This window comes from Pituophis catenifer, unplaced genomic scaffold (genome assembly GCF_029215685.1).
Source record: "Pituophis catenifer annectens isolate HBS135680 unplaced genomic scaffold, rPitCat1.0.hap2 SCAF_6, whole genome shotgun sequence".
Taxonomy (NCBI): domain Eukaryota; kingdom Metazoa; phylum Chordata; class Lepidosauria; order Squamata; family Colubridae; genus Pituophis; species Pituophis catenifer.
In genome coordinates this window covers 73,153,641-73,172,702 of record NW_027256886.1, presented here as the reverse complement: position 1 = coordinate 73,172,702, position 19,062 = coordinate 73,153,641, and the positions used below count along the sequence as shown (strand labels likewise).

At 39.3% G+C, this 19,062-nt stretch overlaps 1 protein-coding gene across 2 annotated transcripts in view; it reads right to left on the bottom strand.

The window, feature by feature from the left end:
* Positions 1-10,390, bottom strand: part of P4HA1 (prolyl 4-hydroxylase subunit alpha 1) — a 46,909-nt gene extending 36,519 nt beyond the window's left edge. For both annotated transcript variants that reach the window (XM_070945557.1, XM_070945556.1), the window contains exons 1-2: positions 10,335-10,390; positions 134-250 (exon numbers count right to left, since the gene is read on the bottom strand). In XM_070945557.1, coding sequence (XP_070801658.1) covers positions 134-221 — 88 coding nt within the window. In that variant the 5' untranslated portion in view covers positions 222-250; positions 10,335-10,390. The remainder of the gene's footprint in view (positions 1-133; positions 251-10,334) is intronic.
* Between the last annotated feature and the right edge of the window lie 8,672 nt (positions 10,391-19,062).

Here is a 19,062-nt window from a genome sequence, read left to right as displayed (position 1 = left end):
ACACTTACATTTTGTGACTGATCATGTTCCAGCCTTCAGCAGATGGATAACTAATAATCCAAGCAATTAATTTACTACACTTTTGGTGCTGTTATTGCTTAATCAATTAGAAATGCTTAAAAACATCACTTACCAATTGAAGTGAAGAAATCTGTATGAGCATGAGAAGAAGGTAGTAGAATCCAAAGGACCAGAAGATACCACTCCCTTGAGACCGCCATAGTTTCACTATTGATTTGCCTTAACACACCTACAAATATAATTTTAATACAATTATGAAGAAAGGTTCATTTCTCAATTATCCAAACTATTTTCCCTGTAGATTTTCATTCTGCAAAATACATACATCACAATTTTGCCCTGAGCAATATTTCAATATTTGTCCTGGCATGACTTCTACCTCCTCCTTCAATAATTAAAGTGGAAAATATAAAGGCCCTTTTCAGAAAACTTTGGTGTTGAAGATTAGCACAGATAGTCCTCACCTTACGACCACCAATGAATCCACATTTTTGTTGCTCAGCAAGACAGTTAAGTAATTTTTGCCCCACTTTACAACCTTTCTTGCCAACGTTAAGAGAATCACTGCAGTTAAGTTGATTCAGAGGTGGGCGGCACATGAATTAACAACCGGTTTACCCCAGCACCAAAAATGTGAGTGCACATGCTTGCACGCGGCTTTAAAAATGCAACTAAATAGGACAGCATAGCGCCAGGGCTGGGGGCGGGCCCATGTGCTGGTCACAACTACCGGTTCACGCAAACCGGCTGATTTCCACCCCTGAATTGGTTGCTAAGTCTATCTGGCTTTAGCCAACTGTTAGCAAACATGGTTGTTAGATGAATCCCCATTGACTCTGTTTGTCAGAAGGTCCCAAAAGGTGATCACATGACCCCGGGACACTGAAACCGTTGAAAATATATGCTAGTTGCCAAGCATCTGAATTTTGATCATGTGACTATGGAGATGCTACAATGATCCTAAGTGTGAAAAATGGTTAAGTCACTTTTTTCAACGCTTGTTTAACTTCAGTCACTAAACAAATTATTGTTAGTCAAGCACTACCTGTAAACTAAATGGTTTACATGAAAATCAACATTTTGAAATCTAAATTCAAGCTGTATTTCTATAATCCATTCAAAGATAACAATCAGTTCCTAGATATGCCATTCTATTACCTGTGTGTAACACGGCATCTGCCCTTAACATAATAAATTACCGTATTTTTCAGAGTATAAGACACACCAGAGTATAAGATGCACCTACCTTTTTTGGTGAGGAAAAGAAGAAAAAGAAATCTCCCTCTGCCTCTGAGCAATTTTGCCTCTTTGCAGCGAACAGCCTGCTTTACTTTCATTTTCGTTTTCAGCATAGCTTGATTAGCACAAGGAAAAAAAAATCTGCTCCAGCAATTTACCTCTTTGCAGCAAGCAGCAGAGCCCTGCGCAAAACAGCTGAGAGCAAATCAGCTGAGAGTCAGGATCCAATTAACTTGTGCTAATTAGGATGTGCTGAAGCTGAAAGCTGTTTTTTCTTGCTGTTTGCTTGCAAGGAGGTAACTGCTGCGAGGTACAGGCCAAAGGGTGGGGCCAGGGGGTGGACGGAGCTATATTCGGTGTATAAGACGCACCTAAATTTTCACCCCCTTTTAGGAGGGAAAAAGGTGTGTTTTATACTCTGAAAAATACGGTATCTGATCCAGAATAATGCAGTAAACAAGCTGCCAGATGAATCTATGAACGCTACAACCAAACATTTCTGGAGATACAACTTAGCAACTCAATGTATTTCGTTATTCCTCTGTAATAGAACTGACGATATAATGCTGTTGTGGTAAAATTTAATCAACCTTGTAATCCGCTCTCTTATTAAATACTGTAGACTTGGTTTAGGAGAAGTCAGTGTAAGGATTTGCTTATTTTCCCTCATTGTGTACTTTCTACAAAAGCCATTTTTCTATTAATGGTTATTCCAGCTGCAGTCCTACCAAATCATACTATGGTCATTACACATGAGTAATGTTTTATCTCCAGAGTCATTTAAGGCTCATTTAATATATATTGCTCCCTCCCTCCCTCTTTCTCTCTCTCTAGCTGCCTCTCTCATAAGCCCATTATTTCAGACATTCTTTATTCTTTCAACAAAGCTCTTACAAAAGCATTGCTGAATTTCGCCCCATCTACGCTGGCATTTAGAAATGATGCAGCTATTAACCGTACAAAGTCTGGGAAAGTTGTCTTGTTAAAAAAAAAAGAGGTTCTCATCCTGGAATACCCATATCTATATCCATGAACATCTAAACAGTTTGAAATAGAAAATATAATATCCAAGATTCCATTTACTGAGTTTTAGGTGTGAAAGCATCAAGGATCAATCAAGAAAACAATATACAGCCCTTTAAACATATAAATTCATAACTTTTTGCATTAACTGAATGCTGACATTTGAAAAGAAAAAAGAAAATTAAGAATGAATTTTAATATATCAGGAAAGAATAGGGTGCTGAAAACAGTGCAAATCAAAAGCAAAATTGTTCCCAGCCAACTTCTGGCAACCTAGCAGTTCGAAAGCATGTAAAAAATGCAAGTAGAAAAATAGGGACCACTTTTGGTGGGAAGGTAACAGCATTCCAGGCGCCTTTGGTATTTAGTCATGCCGGCCACATGACCATGGAGACGTCTTTGGACAGCGCTGGCTCTTCGGCTTTGAAAAGGAGATGAGCACTGCCCCCTAGAGTCGGAAATGACTAGCACATATGTGCGAGGGGAATCTTTACCTTTACGCCATGGACAAGAACTATACCTGATTTCATTTTATTTAGCAATAGCAATAGCAATTAAGACTTTTATACCTCCCCATGAGTGCTTTACAGCAATCTCTGGGTGATTTATAATATCACCCAACAATCAGGGTGCAAGATGCAAAGGAAATAATTGCTAAAATATATAAATTTTACTGAAATTTGAAACAGAAGAATACATCAAAGAATGCATAATAAAGTAGATTAAAACTCTGGTTATAATATACAAATGGAACATTGGGCAAATATGTGAAATCATTGAAAATTTTCTTAAGGGAATTTTTATAAAAGGACGTTACCTTTTATAAAAATAAATGGTATATAAATGGAAAAAATATATCCAGAATGCATACAAGTACTTCAAATTTATGTTGGAAATGTGAGCATCAAGAACAAGGTAATTTGATCATGCTTACCAGACATATAAAAAAGCTAGAAAATATCCAGTTCAAATGCGTACATTGATTCAGAGGATTTTAAAGTTTAACATTCAATTGAAAGCAGAACTTTTACTCCAGGAAATGATGGATAAACAGTTAGAAAAAAGCCATGAAATACTGTTTTTATATATGATAATTACAGCAAAATTATTGTATGTACAAAGGCAGAAAGATCTGGCAATACCTACAATGGAGGAATGGTTGATAAAGACAACTGAACTTGCTGAAATGGCTAAATTGACTTGTTTGATTAGAGAAAAGACACTATCTACATTTATAGGTGACTGGAAACCCCTTATAGAATCTTTGTGTAAAAACAAGAACAATGAACTTATGACTTGTGGTCTTGATGATTAGCCAGGATACATTGTTGGAAAAAAATAGAATATAACTTGAGAGAGAGGGTAACTAAAATACAATTGTACTTATAACTGTTCTGAAGAAGATTGGAAGCCACTTCTTTATCTTTCTTTATATCTTTTTTATTCTATTTTTCTTGTACTTTTTACTTTCAGCATTTTTAGTTTTTTCTCTCCCTTTCTCTTTCTTCTTTCATTCCATCCATCCATCGATCCACCCCCCACCCCCCACCCGTTTTAAACTCAGTAAGAATGTTCTTTTGTTAGAATAGACAGGATGACTTTGGCAAAACAAAGCAAAACTTTCCAGTATTAACTTTATCCAAATCAAGTTTTCATTATGCTTTAGGGATTTTATGATCCCTGATTGAAACTGCCACTGTACTGGTACAATGCAATCATACCGAATCTCCACTAGAAACTACCTATTCTCAGACAGCAACACCACTTGAAATTTCATACCATATTACACTTTTTCCCTCCAGAAAGATACTATAGAATTCTGCACTGCAATCTTGCTTTCTTCTAGGCATAACAATGTGTTTTCAACCAGGACTGCAAGTAATTTGCAGCATGTTCTGCAACATTGGGACAGCTCTATACAATAAGTAGTCCTGACGTACGACCACAATTGAGTCCAAAATGTATGTTGCTAAATGAGACATTTTTAAAATGCCCCACTTTATGACTTTTCTTGCCACAGTTGTTAAGTGAATCATTGCAGTTGTTAAGTTAGTAACCCGGTTGTTAAGTGAATCTGGTTTCCCAATTGACTCTGCTTGTCAGAATGTCGCAAAAATTAATCACATGACCCTGGGACATTGCAATATGACTATGAACCAGTTACCAAGCACCTGAATTTTGATTGCATGATCATGGGGATGCTGTAACGATCGTAAGTGTGAAAAATGGTCATAAGTCACTTTCTTCAGTGCTGTTGTAACTTTGAACGGTCACTAAATGAACTGTTGCAAGTTGAGGACTACCTGTAAGGTAATGACTGATGACCCCCTAATGTCTTCACCTCTGCAATTCTCAAGATTTTGAGACCACAGTTGAATACTTAAAATTTAAGTAGTCATCAATCCCAGTCTTAAAATGAGTTTAAGATCAATGGGAGTTACTAATAGAACTAGCTACTGATGAATGAACTAGCTACTGATAATGAGATCAATCCTGCCTTTCTTTTCCTTCTGTTCCAAGTTTTCCAAGTACTTTTTCCAGGCATATGCTTAAAATATTCCACAGTATACAAAAGATTATTGTTGGGGGAAAAAACAGCTCTTTCAAGCAATTTTAAAGAACACTATCAGAATGACTTTTAATTAGAACATACAGTACATAGCAATAACACTTAGACTTATATACTGCTTTACAGTACTTTATAGCCCTCTCTAAGCAGTTTAAAGAGTCAGCATATCGCCCCCAACAATGTGGATCCTCATTTTACCCACCTCGGAAAGATGGAAGGCTGAGTCAACCTTGAGCCTGGTGAGATTCGATTTGCCAAACTGCTGGCAACTGGTGATCAGCAGAGGTAGCCTGCAGTACTGCCACCGTGGATATCAAATTCAAGAAACTCCTAAATTTGCCCACTTTTGTCATTCAGCCCACTACATCTTGGAAACCCAGAAAATATTATGTCTAGTTTGTGGACATCAGAAAGGTTTACTACCCCTCTATCATAACTCTCAGAATTCCTGATCAGCGGAGATCACATTGCCTAAGTATTCTCAAAATTTGGCTTCGTGCATTTTGAGGGCACCATGGTTGTGAAGTTACTTTGAGAAACTCTTATTACTCCATTCCATACACACGCTGCCCCTATTTTGCAGAGACCACTAAAACATGAGTTGAAAATGGCAAAACTCAAAACTCCTGTGGAGTAAATAAATTAATACAGTGATTCCTTGGTATTCAACTCATTGAATTTGTGAAAATGTCCTGGTACTCATTGTTTGTTTGGTACTCAACACACAAGCTAGAATTGTTCAGTTCTTGTGACTCACTACATCATTCCTTATGGGGGGAAATTGTTTGGTACTCATCTTTTTGGTACTCATCGTGCCTCTCAGAATCAATTAATGATGAGTACTGTGTACTGAGGTACCAACTGTATCTTTTACTTGTTTTGGCAAGTTTCTTCATTAATTAGGCAGATCACAGTACAATCTCTATTCTAATGTAATTATCATGCCAACAAACTGGAAACTATATTTTAGTTTCTAATTAAGAGATCAGTACAATCTTTACCACAGTCTTAAATATACTTGTTAATAGTATTTTCTATGTTGAAGAAAACCCTAAATCATGTGGAGGTTGGTGATTTAACAAACCATTCTCAAGGATACAGTACATACTTTCAAGGGGTAATTAAAGGAGCAGGATACTTCCTTTAATGGAATAGAAAATGCTCATTGACTTATCTATGGTTCCAGCCCATCACCTCAAACTTTGTTCTATCTTAACTTTCAATCTTAAATAGAAGCCATCTGTGCATATCATATATATTCAAAGAAAGTATGTATTTGCAATACAGGTAGTCCTCGACTTACGTTCACAATTGAGCCCAAAATTTCTGTTGCTAAGCAAGGAAGTTGATAAGTGAGTTTTGCCCCATTTTATGTCCTTTCTTGCCACGGTTGTTAATTGAATCACTGCAGTTGTTAAGTGAATCTGGCTTCCCCACCGACGTTACTTATCAAAAGGTGCAATGACAATAAAATAAACTAACTAAGGTCGCAAAATGTGGTCACATCACCCTGGGACTCTGCAATTGCCATAAATACATGCCAGTTGCCATGTGTCTGAATTTTGATCACATAACTATGGGGCATTGCAACAGCCGGGTGAAAAACAGTCATAAGTCACTTTTTTCAGTGCTGTCATAACTTTGAACAGTAACTAAACGAACTGTTGTAAGTTGAGGACTACCTGTAGGACTACTTATTTATTTTAGTATGTCTTAAACCAGGGGTCAGCAACCCGTGGCTCTGGAGCCGCATGTGGCTCTTTCATCCCTCTGCTGCGGCTCCCTGTTGCTGGTCAGCTCCACAATTGATAGGGCTTTCGGTTAGGACAGGTGGAGGAAAAAGGATGCCGCGCTAGGAGAGACTCTATGGTAGGGGAACCGGACTTCTAGTCAGCAGAGGAAAAAGGATGCCGCGCTAGGAGGAGACTATGATGGGGGAACTGAACTTCCGGTCAGCTCCAGAATTGAACGGGGGCTTCCTGTTAGGACCTTTGTGGCTCTTTAAGTGTTTAAGGTTGCTGACCCCTGTCTTAAACCAATTATTCTCAACTTTGGTGACTTTCAGATGTGAGGACCAGGTCTGGGAAGTTGAAAAACATCCTGAAAAAATTGGCCAACGATGTCTGGACTGCTGCCAGCAAAACAATGTGGATATTATCCATGAAATTGCCAGGAATCCATTTAGGCTCAGAGGAGGTTTTACCTTTTAAAAGTAACTTTGCGATCATGCATTTAAGCCTTTCTAAATGGAGCAAGTGCTATTTGTATTATGGCATTTGGGTTAGCGCTTTTTCTGCCTCCCTCTTCCAAATAAATCAAAACCAGTTTATAAATAAAGATCCTAATAATTTATTGCACCATCTGTGTGGATTTGAATTCATTAGAAAACATGAAAAAAGGACAATAGTAATGAAAGCAAAATGAAACCACATTAAAAGTCAGCTGGCCATCAAGACGTTTCAACAAAGCCTCCAAGACATTGCAAGGGCTCGGAAACAGTCTAGCTGGAACAGACATTGGTGTCTTCTTCGCCTGCCTGCCTGTTTTTCTTATTTCTTCCAATAGAACAGTGTATGAGTGGACAATAAGTATCTAACTAGAGTCCGGCTTTGCAGACTGGTGGCGGCAGCAGATGTGGCGGAGGGAATGGTTCTGTGTAAGCAGTGAGCATGTGCGAGTGCCTGCCACCCACCACCTGGGCGGCCCAGTTCCAAGCAGTCCACGGACTGGTAATGAGTTGCAGCCCAGGATTAGAGACCCCTGTTCTAATGTCTTTATTGTTCTTCTTTGATAGTCCAAAATGGTTTCTATAGTTTTTCTTACACAGAACACAAAGTGGTTTAGAATATAATCCTGGATGGATGTATAGATATGATAGATAGATAAATAGATATACATAGATGACAGACAGACAGACAGACAGACAGACAGAGATAGATAGACAGACAGACACCATGTTTTCTCGAAAATAAGACCCTGTCTTATATTTTTTTGAACCCTGAAATATGTGCTTGGCCTTATTGCCATGCACTCAAAAGCCCGATTGGGCTTATTATCAGGGGATGTCTTATTTTGGGGGAAACAGGATAGATAGATAGATAGATAGATAGATAGATAGATAGATAGATAGATGGATGGATGGATGGATGGATGGATAGATAGATAGATGATATGGATGGATGGATGGATGGATGGATGGATGGATGGATGGATAGATAGATAGATAGATGATAGATAGATAGATAGATAGATAGATAGATAGGCAGGCTTATATGAAGTACCTAAATAAATGTAAATGATAGCATTCTCAAAATTGTTGTCTTTATGTTAAGGCTCCACTCCTTTCCATTCAATCATGTCTAATACTTGGGACACTGCCTGGACAAATCCCTGTAGTTTTCTTGGCAAGGTTTTTCAGAAGTGGTTTACTATTGTCTCCTTCCTGAGAGAAAGAGATTGGCCCAAGGTCACCCAGTGGGTTTTGTGCCCAAAACAGTACTAAAATTCACAGTCTCCAGGTTTCTAGCTTTATGCCTTAACCACTACACCAAACTGTCTCTCTTGCATTAAGCCTACAGTTCTCAAAATTCCAAACATGACCAATTCATATGACAAGGAATTTGGGGAGCTGAAAGTCCCAACATATGGGAAAGCCATCTTTTGCCCAAATCCTATGGACATCCCGGATAATATAATCAGCAAGTTAATAAAGAACACTAATATTACATTGAGTGTTGCACGACTTAGTTACATAGCATCTTCAGATACTTTTATGCAAGAAAAATAAATCTGTTATGTGCCCATTTCAGGTTCAAATCAATGCGACAGTTAATGGGATTTGTGAAGTCAACCAATGATAATGTATCCATACCAATTTTTATGGGACAAAAGCTCTATCATTTTGTATCCTGTTGACAAACCATGCAGAACTCAATTACTCAAAAATGTTACTTCAGTTACCTAGTTTGGTATCATTCAAGTATTAGGCAATACAACTTCCTCAGAAAAGTATTGTGAAACATTTGGAGGGAAATCAAATACTACAGACAATCAAGAAATGATTTTATCCATTTTTTAAAATGTGGATTTATACATCTTTCTATCCAAATTTACCCAAAGGGGCTAAGAAAAAAAAAAAGCAACATAATTACGCGTTTTTGAAAGCGTAGGTTTTTCATTGGCCTGAAAGTGCATATTATTCATATTTAGTAAGCAAATAGTAAAAAGGCAAAAACTTTCTTGCCAGAAGTTTCTAATGTGAGCAAAAGGTTAATGGAAAAATGCTACTGCCACGTCCCCCAAGTCACGTCCTGCAATGGACACTTGGCTTCAAAATTCTTTCTTAGCCAAGTCTGAAAAAGTACAACCCAACAAGAATAGGTTAAACTACTACGTAAGACTATTCTTTTTTATGACCTCTTCCACCCATACCCCCCCTTTGTTCCTTATTTGCAAGATGATCTATTTTCAGTACCCCACAGAGAAAAAAGATTTCAGCATAGGAACTTCTGCAAATATTAGTCCAATGCCTTTTCTAGAAGGTGCATTTCATCTATTTTTTTTTTTTAAGGAATCAAATTACTACACTGACTTGGCTATAACCTAAAAAAGCAAAGTCTTTGAGATCTAGTTAAGCTACAGGATTTTTTTTTTCAACGTGGTTTTTTTTTCTCCTCTCCCCAGCCTCGCATCCATCCTGAAACGAGGGCAATGCCAATAATAAAATAATCCAGCTCCTTTTTCCCCCCAGTCAATCTTTAAAATGAGATTTGGAGATTCTATCTAGGAAGGATCAGATTTCTTCCCGCGGGGCACTTAATCCGTTAAGTTTTTTTCCGGGACAGCGAAGAACTTTCTCAAAGTGCTGCCTTAGAGGAGCAAAGTTGGAACATATTTATAAAGGATCCCCCGTCCACGTCAGCCACAGATGTCTCCGCTCCTTTCGGAGAGCATAAAGGGAGAAAATAAATCTCTTGCTTGCACTCGACAAGAGTGGACAAGTCGGGGAGCTTATTCCCAAGGAAACGATCCCTCGAGGGCTCGCATGCTCCTCGGCTGTACGAAGGGGGAGAAAAAAAATCGGTCTGGAGGATCAGGAGGAAACCATGGTCCCCAAATCGGTCCCATCGATCGATCAACTCCGGGTGCACCAGATCTCCCATTTAGGGAGCTCAGTAAAAAAAAAAAAAGAGAGCGAGAGAGAAGCGAAACAGCTCGAGGGCATCAGAGCAAAGGAAAGCGCTTAGCTTAATGCACAAGAATGGGGGAAAAAAAAGGCTTGACATTTGATGCAGCATCCCCAAAGGGAAGTTTCACGCCCAGGCGAGCATTCAGACGTGCGCTCGTCCCGCATCTAACTTGGGTTTCCCCGCAGGGAACAAAAGACGAGGAGCTTTCGCCCTACGGGGGAGAAGCCAACGGAAGCCTTGCTCATCCAAGCAGGGAATAAAGCGGAGTCGAGTCTGCCAGCGCGGCCACCTACCTCGGAGATGAGCCCGCCGCTCGATCTGTCGCCGATCGCTCCCAAGCAGGCCCCTTTCGGAATGCTTCTCTCGACTTGGCCCCGCCCACACCAGCCTTCGGGGGCGTTCCTCGGAACGCGGCGGCGGCGGGAGCGCTACGTGAGATGGGTCACACACAGGCGGGCGAGTGGGCCCGGGACTGCGCAGGCGCCAGCGACGCCTCGCTGGTCCCCGGCCTGCTCTGAAGAAACGTGCGAGACGAGGAGCGGATGAAGAAGGGGGAAACGGGGGGAGTGTTGAAAGGAGATTAGGGTGGGCTGGGGTTCCCTGTAGGCGAATTGGGAAGCGACTACTGAGAGAGGGGTTAGAATTTAGAGGATGGGACGGGATTCCCGAGCATCATCCAGTCCAGTGTTTCCCAAAGTTGGCAACTTTAAGAGGGGTGGACTTCAATTCCCAGAATTCCCCAGCCAGCCAGACAAGGCTGGGGGAATTCTGGGAGTTGAAGTCTGCCCGGCTCAATAAGTTGTCAGTCAGGTCCAGCCCTCTGCAATGTGTTTGACAAACCCAATAAAGCATGAGAGTTACAACTTTTTTTTTTAGTTTAAAAATACATTTTAAAAAATACAAACTAAGAAAAAGATAGTTTAAAAAATTGAAAAGTGTTGAGGAAGAAAGGGAGAAGTAAGAAAAATGTAAAAAAAAGTAACTTTTTAAAAAAAAATGATTTCTGCTTGTATCAAGACAGGTACAAACAATTTCAGTAATTTTTACCATTTCAACTAAAGACCTTTTTCCCCCTATATCTGATATTTATAAACAAATTAGAAAGACACAGCATTCAATCTTAATCAACAAAAGTCCATTAAGGGTTTCTCAACCTTGGTGGCTTAACCATGGGTAGAGTTGGTGGCTGGTGAATTCTGGGATACAGAATTGTAGAACAGTAGTTGTAGAAGAAGAGCAGGCAGAGTTGGAAGGTGGAGTAAAACATGTCAGTAGTTGGTCATTGCACTACCACAAGTGGCTCAAGTGCACCCCACCCCCTCTGTGAATTTCATTGATTTTTATCTAGTACCAATCTAACACTGACCATTAGATTTTTCTAGTCAACAATAAACTCTTCTGTGCTTTGAACTCAGTGAATGCTTCTGGTTATTTGCTCCTGACAACATCCGTCTTTAAGCCACCAAGGTTGTCACAGCATCTCATGGTCACTTGATTACCATTTTGGGTGCTTTGCAACCAACACACGTTTACCACCATCACAGTGTCCCGTGGTCATATGATCACCATTTGCATGCTTCATAACCAGCTTCCATTAACCAAAATTAATGGAAAATGTGGAAGTGAAATTGCAAATTGCAGTCATATGACTTCTCGCTCAATGACCATGGTGAGTCACAACGGAAGAGGAAATTATGTTATAAGTCTGGCATTGTAACATGATATCTCACTTAGTGTCTGTAGCACTTAGCGATGGAGTTAACTTGTCCCAATTGTAGTTGATAACTGAGAACTATCTGTACCGTATTGGGTATCCTCTTCTATGCGATGTGTAGATTAGTTCAAACATCCATCTATTCCTAGGTTTATGGTGCCTTTCCATGTGCAAGAACATCTGATTCTTTTGCTGTAATTGTGATTTGCAATTATTATTATTTGGAATCTTTGTTTTACCCTGTTGCTGAACTTATAACAACTAGTAATTTATTTTTTATTTTGACACTGATCTTTAAAAAAATGCTTATCATGTTTGCTATCATTTATGTTTGATTCTATAGCCTTCTTCCTTCCCAAGTATTATTAAATGGGTTATAATCAACTAATGATATTTTACCCTCTCTTTTCTGGTAATTAAAGACCCATGGGTTATTTTCCAATCTGAAAGGGTCCGTCCTTGTAACATTTAGGCAATTACATCACTTAGAATGGGTACTTAGAATTTCTGATAGCTTCTTTGTTTTAGTGGGCCCATGCAAAATATTTCACTATTTTAATTTGTGCAACCAATGCAATCCTGTTTTTCAGATGTTGCTTCTTGGCATACTTAATCATAAAAAAGTCATCAGCCTTTAGGATGAAGAACAAACATTTGCAAGTTGGCATTTCTTGAAGAAAGACCCACATTATCTTAAATTGTAGGAGACCTTTGTCATCCTTAACACATACAAAGGACAAAAGGTGGGAGAATTCTATCCTGGTCCCAAATTCAAAGTGACCTGATTTAGCAGTAGGGCCATTAATATGAAGACACAATTGGAAGCAAAACACAAGAAATTTGCTGACTCGCAATCTAAAAGACAGAAGTGCCATTCTATTCAACGTATTTTGTTTCATAATTATAAAGATTTCTTATTTCATATTTGCATTTCTTGTATACAGATAGAAAGAACAGGATATCTTCCCAAATAGACCAGATAGAAAACACGACCAGGTGAGCTAATTCTACTACTAATAAAGGCTACATTAATAGAATCTTGCAAGTCTGAAAATATATTTCTCTTGCTGTCCCCTTTGTAACCTGAGAACTTGGGGGGGGGGTCCCCTTCTGAGCTACTTTCTCTGCCCATTATATAGCTATGTTCTCTCTTAACTGACATTCCCTAGGCAGCATCTTTTCATCCCCACCATTCCATCTTCCAAGGTCATTCCCAAATACTATCACATCAACCAATATCAGGAAGGAGAAGTAAATTTCATAAATACAAGGCATTGTATTCAGTATATACGCACGGCATATTTCATAAGATAAATGTACCATTAAATCCCTAATATTATACAGACACTGGCCATAGTTATAAACTGCCAACTGGAATAATGCAGGTGCTTTGTTTAAAGCACTATAAAATGATTTGTTTAAGATTCAAAATAATATCTGATCTGGAGAAATTATGCTTGGCCAGTACCGATAGTTCTCGACTTACAACTACAATTAAGCCCAAAATTTCTGTTGCTAAGCAGGACAGCTGCTAAGTGAATATTGCCCCATTTAACAACCTTTCTTAACAGCAGTTATTAAGCGAATCACTGCAGTTCAGTGGTGGGTTGCCCCCGGTTCATACCGGTTCTATAGAACCGATAGTAAAACTGGTAGGAGGCCCCACACACTGACCCCGACGTCATCAAAACGCTTCTGCGCATGCGCAGAAGAGCGCACGTGGAGTGTTGTGGCCCGTCAGCGGCCTGTGCATCTAGTAGCTGATTCCGACAACGAGAAGGCTGGTGTGATGCGTCAGCAGCTGTTCAGCTGGCACTCCAGTCAGACAATGAGGAGGCTGGAGAAGATGTGGTGCCAGAGGCGGGGATTCAGCCAGAGCCTTCAGAACCTCCAGAAGCTCCCATAAGTGAAGAGGAAGAAGAGGAGGAGCGCGCAGAGCTGCCAAAAGGCAGGAGTGGCTCCTCAGGAGGATGTCTTCTTGAGAGTTAGGCTTGGGGCTAATTGGCCACTCCCCTAGCCTATTTAAGGAAGGATGACGACTGAGGCAATTTGCAGGAAACAGCTTGGTTCATATTCCTTTGCGTCTTGATTCCAGAAACGTCTGATCGGCTCTTGCTCCTTTCTTGTCAGTTTTCCTGCAAATTGCTTCTGGGCATTCTGCCAAACACAGTAAGATTACAATTATCTGAAATGACTGTGCTTCAGAATTGAGTTATTATTCTTTGGATTCTTGTCAGCTGTTAATGAAGTTAAATTAACAGCTCTTGTTCAGAAAAGATTGATTTAAACTGTACTTGTGTTCGAACAACTACTAAGAAAACTCATTAGTAGTCCTTAATTAGTAAACTAAGGTTTGTACGGATTTTGTGTGTGCTGCGTTCTTTGGGGTCTGTAGCTGGGGCAGAACACACGGCCCTGCTGCGAACCGGTAGTGAAGGTAAGTAGAACCCACCCCTGCTGCAGTTGTTAAGTTAGTAACACAGTTGTTAAGTGAATCTGGCTTCCCCATTTACATTGCATGTCAGAAAGTTGAAAAAGGTGATCATTTTTTCAGTAAGGCCAAAGAATTTGAAAGAATACAATAAATTTTGTAAATAAAAATGGTGACAGCTCACCAAGATTACTAGGTGTAAATAGAAATACATATTATTTCCATAGCAAGGAAGATAAAACAGGAATGGTTAGCTTATTTAGAGTTGGGCAAAATAAATAGATTTCCAACCTTAATTATTAAATGTTCATTTATATTACATGCAGTTCTCAGATTTTGCAAAACCACAACTGGCTTATGCAGACAAAACAAGGCAGAAAGGCAGAAAGGGATTTTTCCATTCTGCATTTTGCAAAGATGACTATGCTTTTAAGCAATTTGTGAGACTCCTCTGAATTTCTTATGATTCCACAGTTGAGAACCTAAAAGAGAACTCTTTTAGAGATAATGCAAAATAAGAAAGATTATAAATTTTGGGATTATTCCGATGCTGATGGTGCTTTTTCTTGTGATAAATCAACTGATTTAGCCACTTAACTGCTTACATATTTAGGCACTCTCAAAGTAAAATGTATTGATGTATTCTATGAGCTCGGTAATTTACATTTGTTTAGATTTTTCTCTGTACAAAGCTTTCCTTACTTTTTTTTTTTAGTGTGCTGATTAATTAATTAATGACTGAATTCTGGTATTATGGCTTGTAAAATACATTTCTGTGGCAGCTTTCCAGAGAAAAGCAAGTATGCGTTCAAGTTAGCTGTGCTAGAATATGCATGTGTTAATCAGTGGAAATACCTTTCTGCTAACCAAGCTGGAAATTTTTATAACAGTTATAATAGAAATTACTCTAGCTTCACCTCCCATTAACAAGAGAGAGATTAATGTGAGTGCTTTTCTCAGTTTCTCTGGTTAGTTCATAAGTAACCATTGCAGCATTCTACATTATTTTAATGTGTGTGTCATATATCTCCTCAATGGTTTATTTTATTTTATTGCTATGAAGATATGACTTCTAATGAAATGGTTGACATTCTTTATTACTCTCCTGGAGGATAAGACCAATAAAGGGATGACATTGTCCCAATATATTTTGTAAACATTCAATTTATTTTTGTATAAGAGGGGGCCACACTAATGTGCTACTATAGCATATAAGTGGCACACGTAAAAAAGAGGTGGTCTTTGATCATATGGCTATAGCATTTGTTGTTTCTTTTTTAACAACCTCCCCACTTTTCTCCGGCTCTGAATAGACACTCCTAACCAGAGCACTTCAGCATATGTTATTCTCAGCATGGTTGTCCAACAAAACCTATGTACAAGTACTTTACTTTTGTTGTGGTACTTGCTTATGATTATGTTTGTAAGTTGAATTGACCATTCATTGGTTAAGATCAACACTAGCTGCAGTTTGGTAGGTATGTAACTTCTATTAACTGGATTGTTAACCCACAATTCCAATACAAATAAAACAATGCCAACTAAAATTAACTGTGTGTTCTTACATTCATTGGTTGGAAGGTTATGGAGTAGCCTAATTTGTGTGGGAGCTAGGAAAGTTGTAAATGTGGAGAACCTTGCCTTTAAAACGTTCTGCTAAATAAACCCTGTTTTTCTGGAAGCCGCATAATTCTATGAAGATCAATATGAAATCTTTCTAAAACATAGCTGACATAGGGGATGCTTGTGAGACTTGATGGATATGGAGGATAAATTGTCCCAAATTCTCTCTTTTATCTTTAACTCCTGATGCACTATCCTAACCTTTCGTGTCACTTCTTTCTTGCTCAGGATTCCTTTCTCCTTCCTTTCTTCCTTCCTTCCCTCTCTTTCACCCTCCACCCCCACCCCCACCCCCTTTTTTAGGACTGAAGCTAAAACACATGAAGAACTGTTGCAGGAACTAGGTATGTCAAGTCTAGTGAAAAGAAGAACTAGGGGTGATGTGATAGTAGTATTCCAATATTTGAGGGGCTGCCACAAAGAAGAGGGGTCAACCTAAGGGCAAGTCAAGAAGCAATGGATGGAAACTGAACAAAGAGAGAAGCAACCTAAAATTAAGGAGAAATTTCCTGACAGTAAGAATAATCAACCAGTGGAACAACTTGCCTTCAGAAGTTGTGGGTGCCCCAACACTGGAGGCTTTTAAGAAGGGACTGGACAGTCATTTATCTAAAATGGTACAAGGTCTCCTGGTTGAGTAAGGAGTTGGACTACAAGACCTCCAAGGTTCCTTCCAACACTGTTATTCCATTCTATTCATTAATTTTCCCAGTATTTTTAGCTCTTCCTTCAGCTCTTTCCATTCTCAATTCCAGACTCCCATTTCTTCATCTCATGATGTGAAATCACCCTTCTCCAGTTATTCTCAAGCATCCTGGCACCTCAACAGTGGAAATGGAGGGTGCATGAAAAAATATTACAACGCATGGATACAATTTTATTTTATTGATTTAATCCATTGTAATTTGTTTTTCAGACTGAGATTTACTTACTAAGAGTATATTCGTGAAATGAAGACATTAGATGGCCATAGGTCATTACTTTCACCACCCAGCTAAAAGTAATTTAAATATAAAAATGAATCACAGGCATCAGCAGAAAGTTTTATAGGCACCTGGGGAAATTACTTAACTGTTCCAGGTGTGCCCTAGTTTCTGTTTTTATGAGCATCCATATATTTCACGTCTTAGTTGATGTACACAGAAGTAGTGCATCGGTCTCTAAAATTCCTTCCAATTTTTTTATTTTAATCCTATTTTTTGTGTGCTGTAAGACTTGAGTTATAGCACAACAATGAGTTTTAATGTCATTAAAACAAGGAGTTTTAATCACAACAATATAAAGTCTGTGGTACAATTAAAATTATGTAACAATAAACAGCCCCCCCCAAATTATATCACAGATTCATAAAACCAAGCAAAAGCAATAAACATAGAACTATTTTAAGATGAACTGGGAACAGTAGTGGTGAAGAAGCAAGGTGTCATCTATGAAAGTAAATAGCTTGTCATTTAGGATATTATTCTGCTCTGCCCCCATAGTGAATACCACTACCGCATAGCTGACTATATTTCTTGGGTGCTCGTTTCTGTGACTACACATTGCGTTTCATAAATCTGCCAACTTCACGTTATTTGTAAGGAAACTATTTTAGCACTGATGATGTTACCTAGTTGGGTAGTGAAAGGTCTGCAAGAAAACAACCAAGCTCAGAGAGCACCAAGGACTCTAACCTAGGGATGAAATTCAGCCGGTTCTATCAGGCTTGGGCAAATCAGTAGTGCCGGCGGCAGGAGACTCCGCCCACCTGCCCAGATGTCATCATGTCCCATTTTTGATCCTCTGCGCATGCACAGAATTCCCTGCGCATGTGTGGAGGAGGTGCGCGCACGCTCACATTTGCAAACCGGTAGCAAAGGAAAGTGAATTCTACCCCTACCCATATGGGTTTGGTCTTGTCCTGTTATTGTCAAGAGTCTGGGATGACATTGTTAGATTTGAAACCCTATCACTATGACTTTGTTACATAGTCATATGTAACATGTATGATTTGCTGCATGCTAACGATAAATATGTTGTCTATGAAATATATAAATTGCCACAATCTCAAAGACTGTAGTACACGTTCTTTTGATATTTGGAACCTATCAAGATATGAAAAATTACTGATCTGGGGCTAAGTAGTCCCGCCTGGACTACTGCAATGCTCTCTACATGGGACTCCCCTTGAGGAGCACCCGGAGGCTCCAACTGGTGCAGAATGCGGCCGCGCGGGGGATTATGGGAGCGAGGGGGCGCTCCCATGTGACACCTCTCCTGCATGAGCTGCATTGGCTTCCAGTAGTCTTCCGGGTGCGCTTCAAGGTGTTGGTCACCACCTTTAAAGCGCTCCATGGCATGGGACCTGGGTATTTGTGGGACCGCCTTCTGCCGCCGATAGCCTCCCACCGACCAGTACGCTCCCACAGAGGGACTCCTCAGGGTGTTGTCAGCCAGGCAATGTCAGCTGGCAACCCCCAGGGGGAGGGCCTTCTCTGTGGCAGCTCCTGCCCTCTGGAATGATTTGCCCCCCGGAGATACGAAGGATATCGGATCTCCGGGTTTTTCGCCGTGCCCTAAAAACTTTTCTTTTCCATCAAGCAGGGCTGGCGTGAAACAACCCACCCCCCTTTTTAGTCTTTTTTAGCTTTTTAAATTGTCAAATGGGTTTTAGTTTTTAATGTTTTTAATTTTTGGGCCACAGTTATTTAATTTTTAATAATTTTAAATTTTGTATTGATATGTGTTTTAGTTCTGGCTGTGCACCGCCTTGAGTCCACTAGGAGAAGGGCGGGATATAAATTGAATAAATAAATAAATTAGCTTAAAAATTATCAGGCAAAACTAAAGAAATCAAACAAATTTGCAGCTATAGGACTGTTGAATGTATCGTCTGCCAATATTTAAATTGGAGTTCGGTTTTTTTATTCTTTTTAAAAAGGAAGAAGAAATCTTTTGAGCAATAGGATTACAATTTTTGGGAGTTGTTGGTAACGGAATTTGCTAGGAACCTCTTTTTCTTTCAAGGTTCTTACCAAGAATCCTTTTTTTTAAAATGACCATTATATTTGAAATTACTGTTCCGTGCCTGTATACTTTCCTCTTAAATTAGCTTAGTTAGTACCTAACATTGATTAAAAAGGATTATCAGGAGAATATTCTAGCATGGAGAATTGACAAGCTGTTTCATATTGAATTAGCTACTGTGAGGGCTTGCTAGGGAATTCTGAGATTTCACATAACTTGCAGCTGCAAAGATTGCAAAACACTGGTC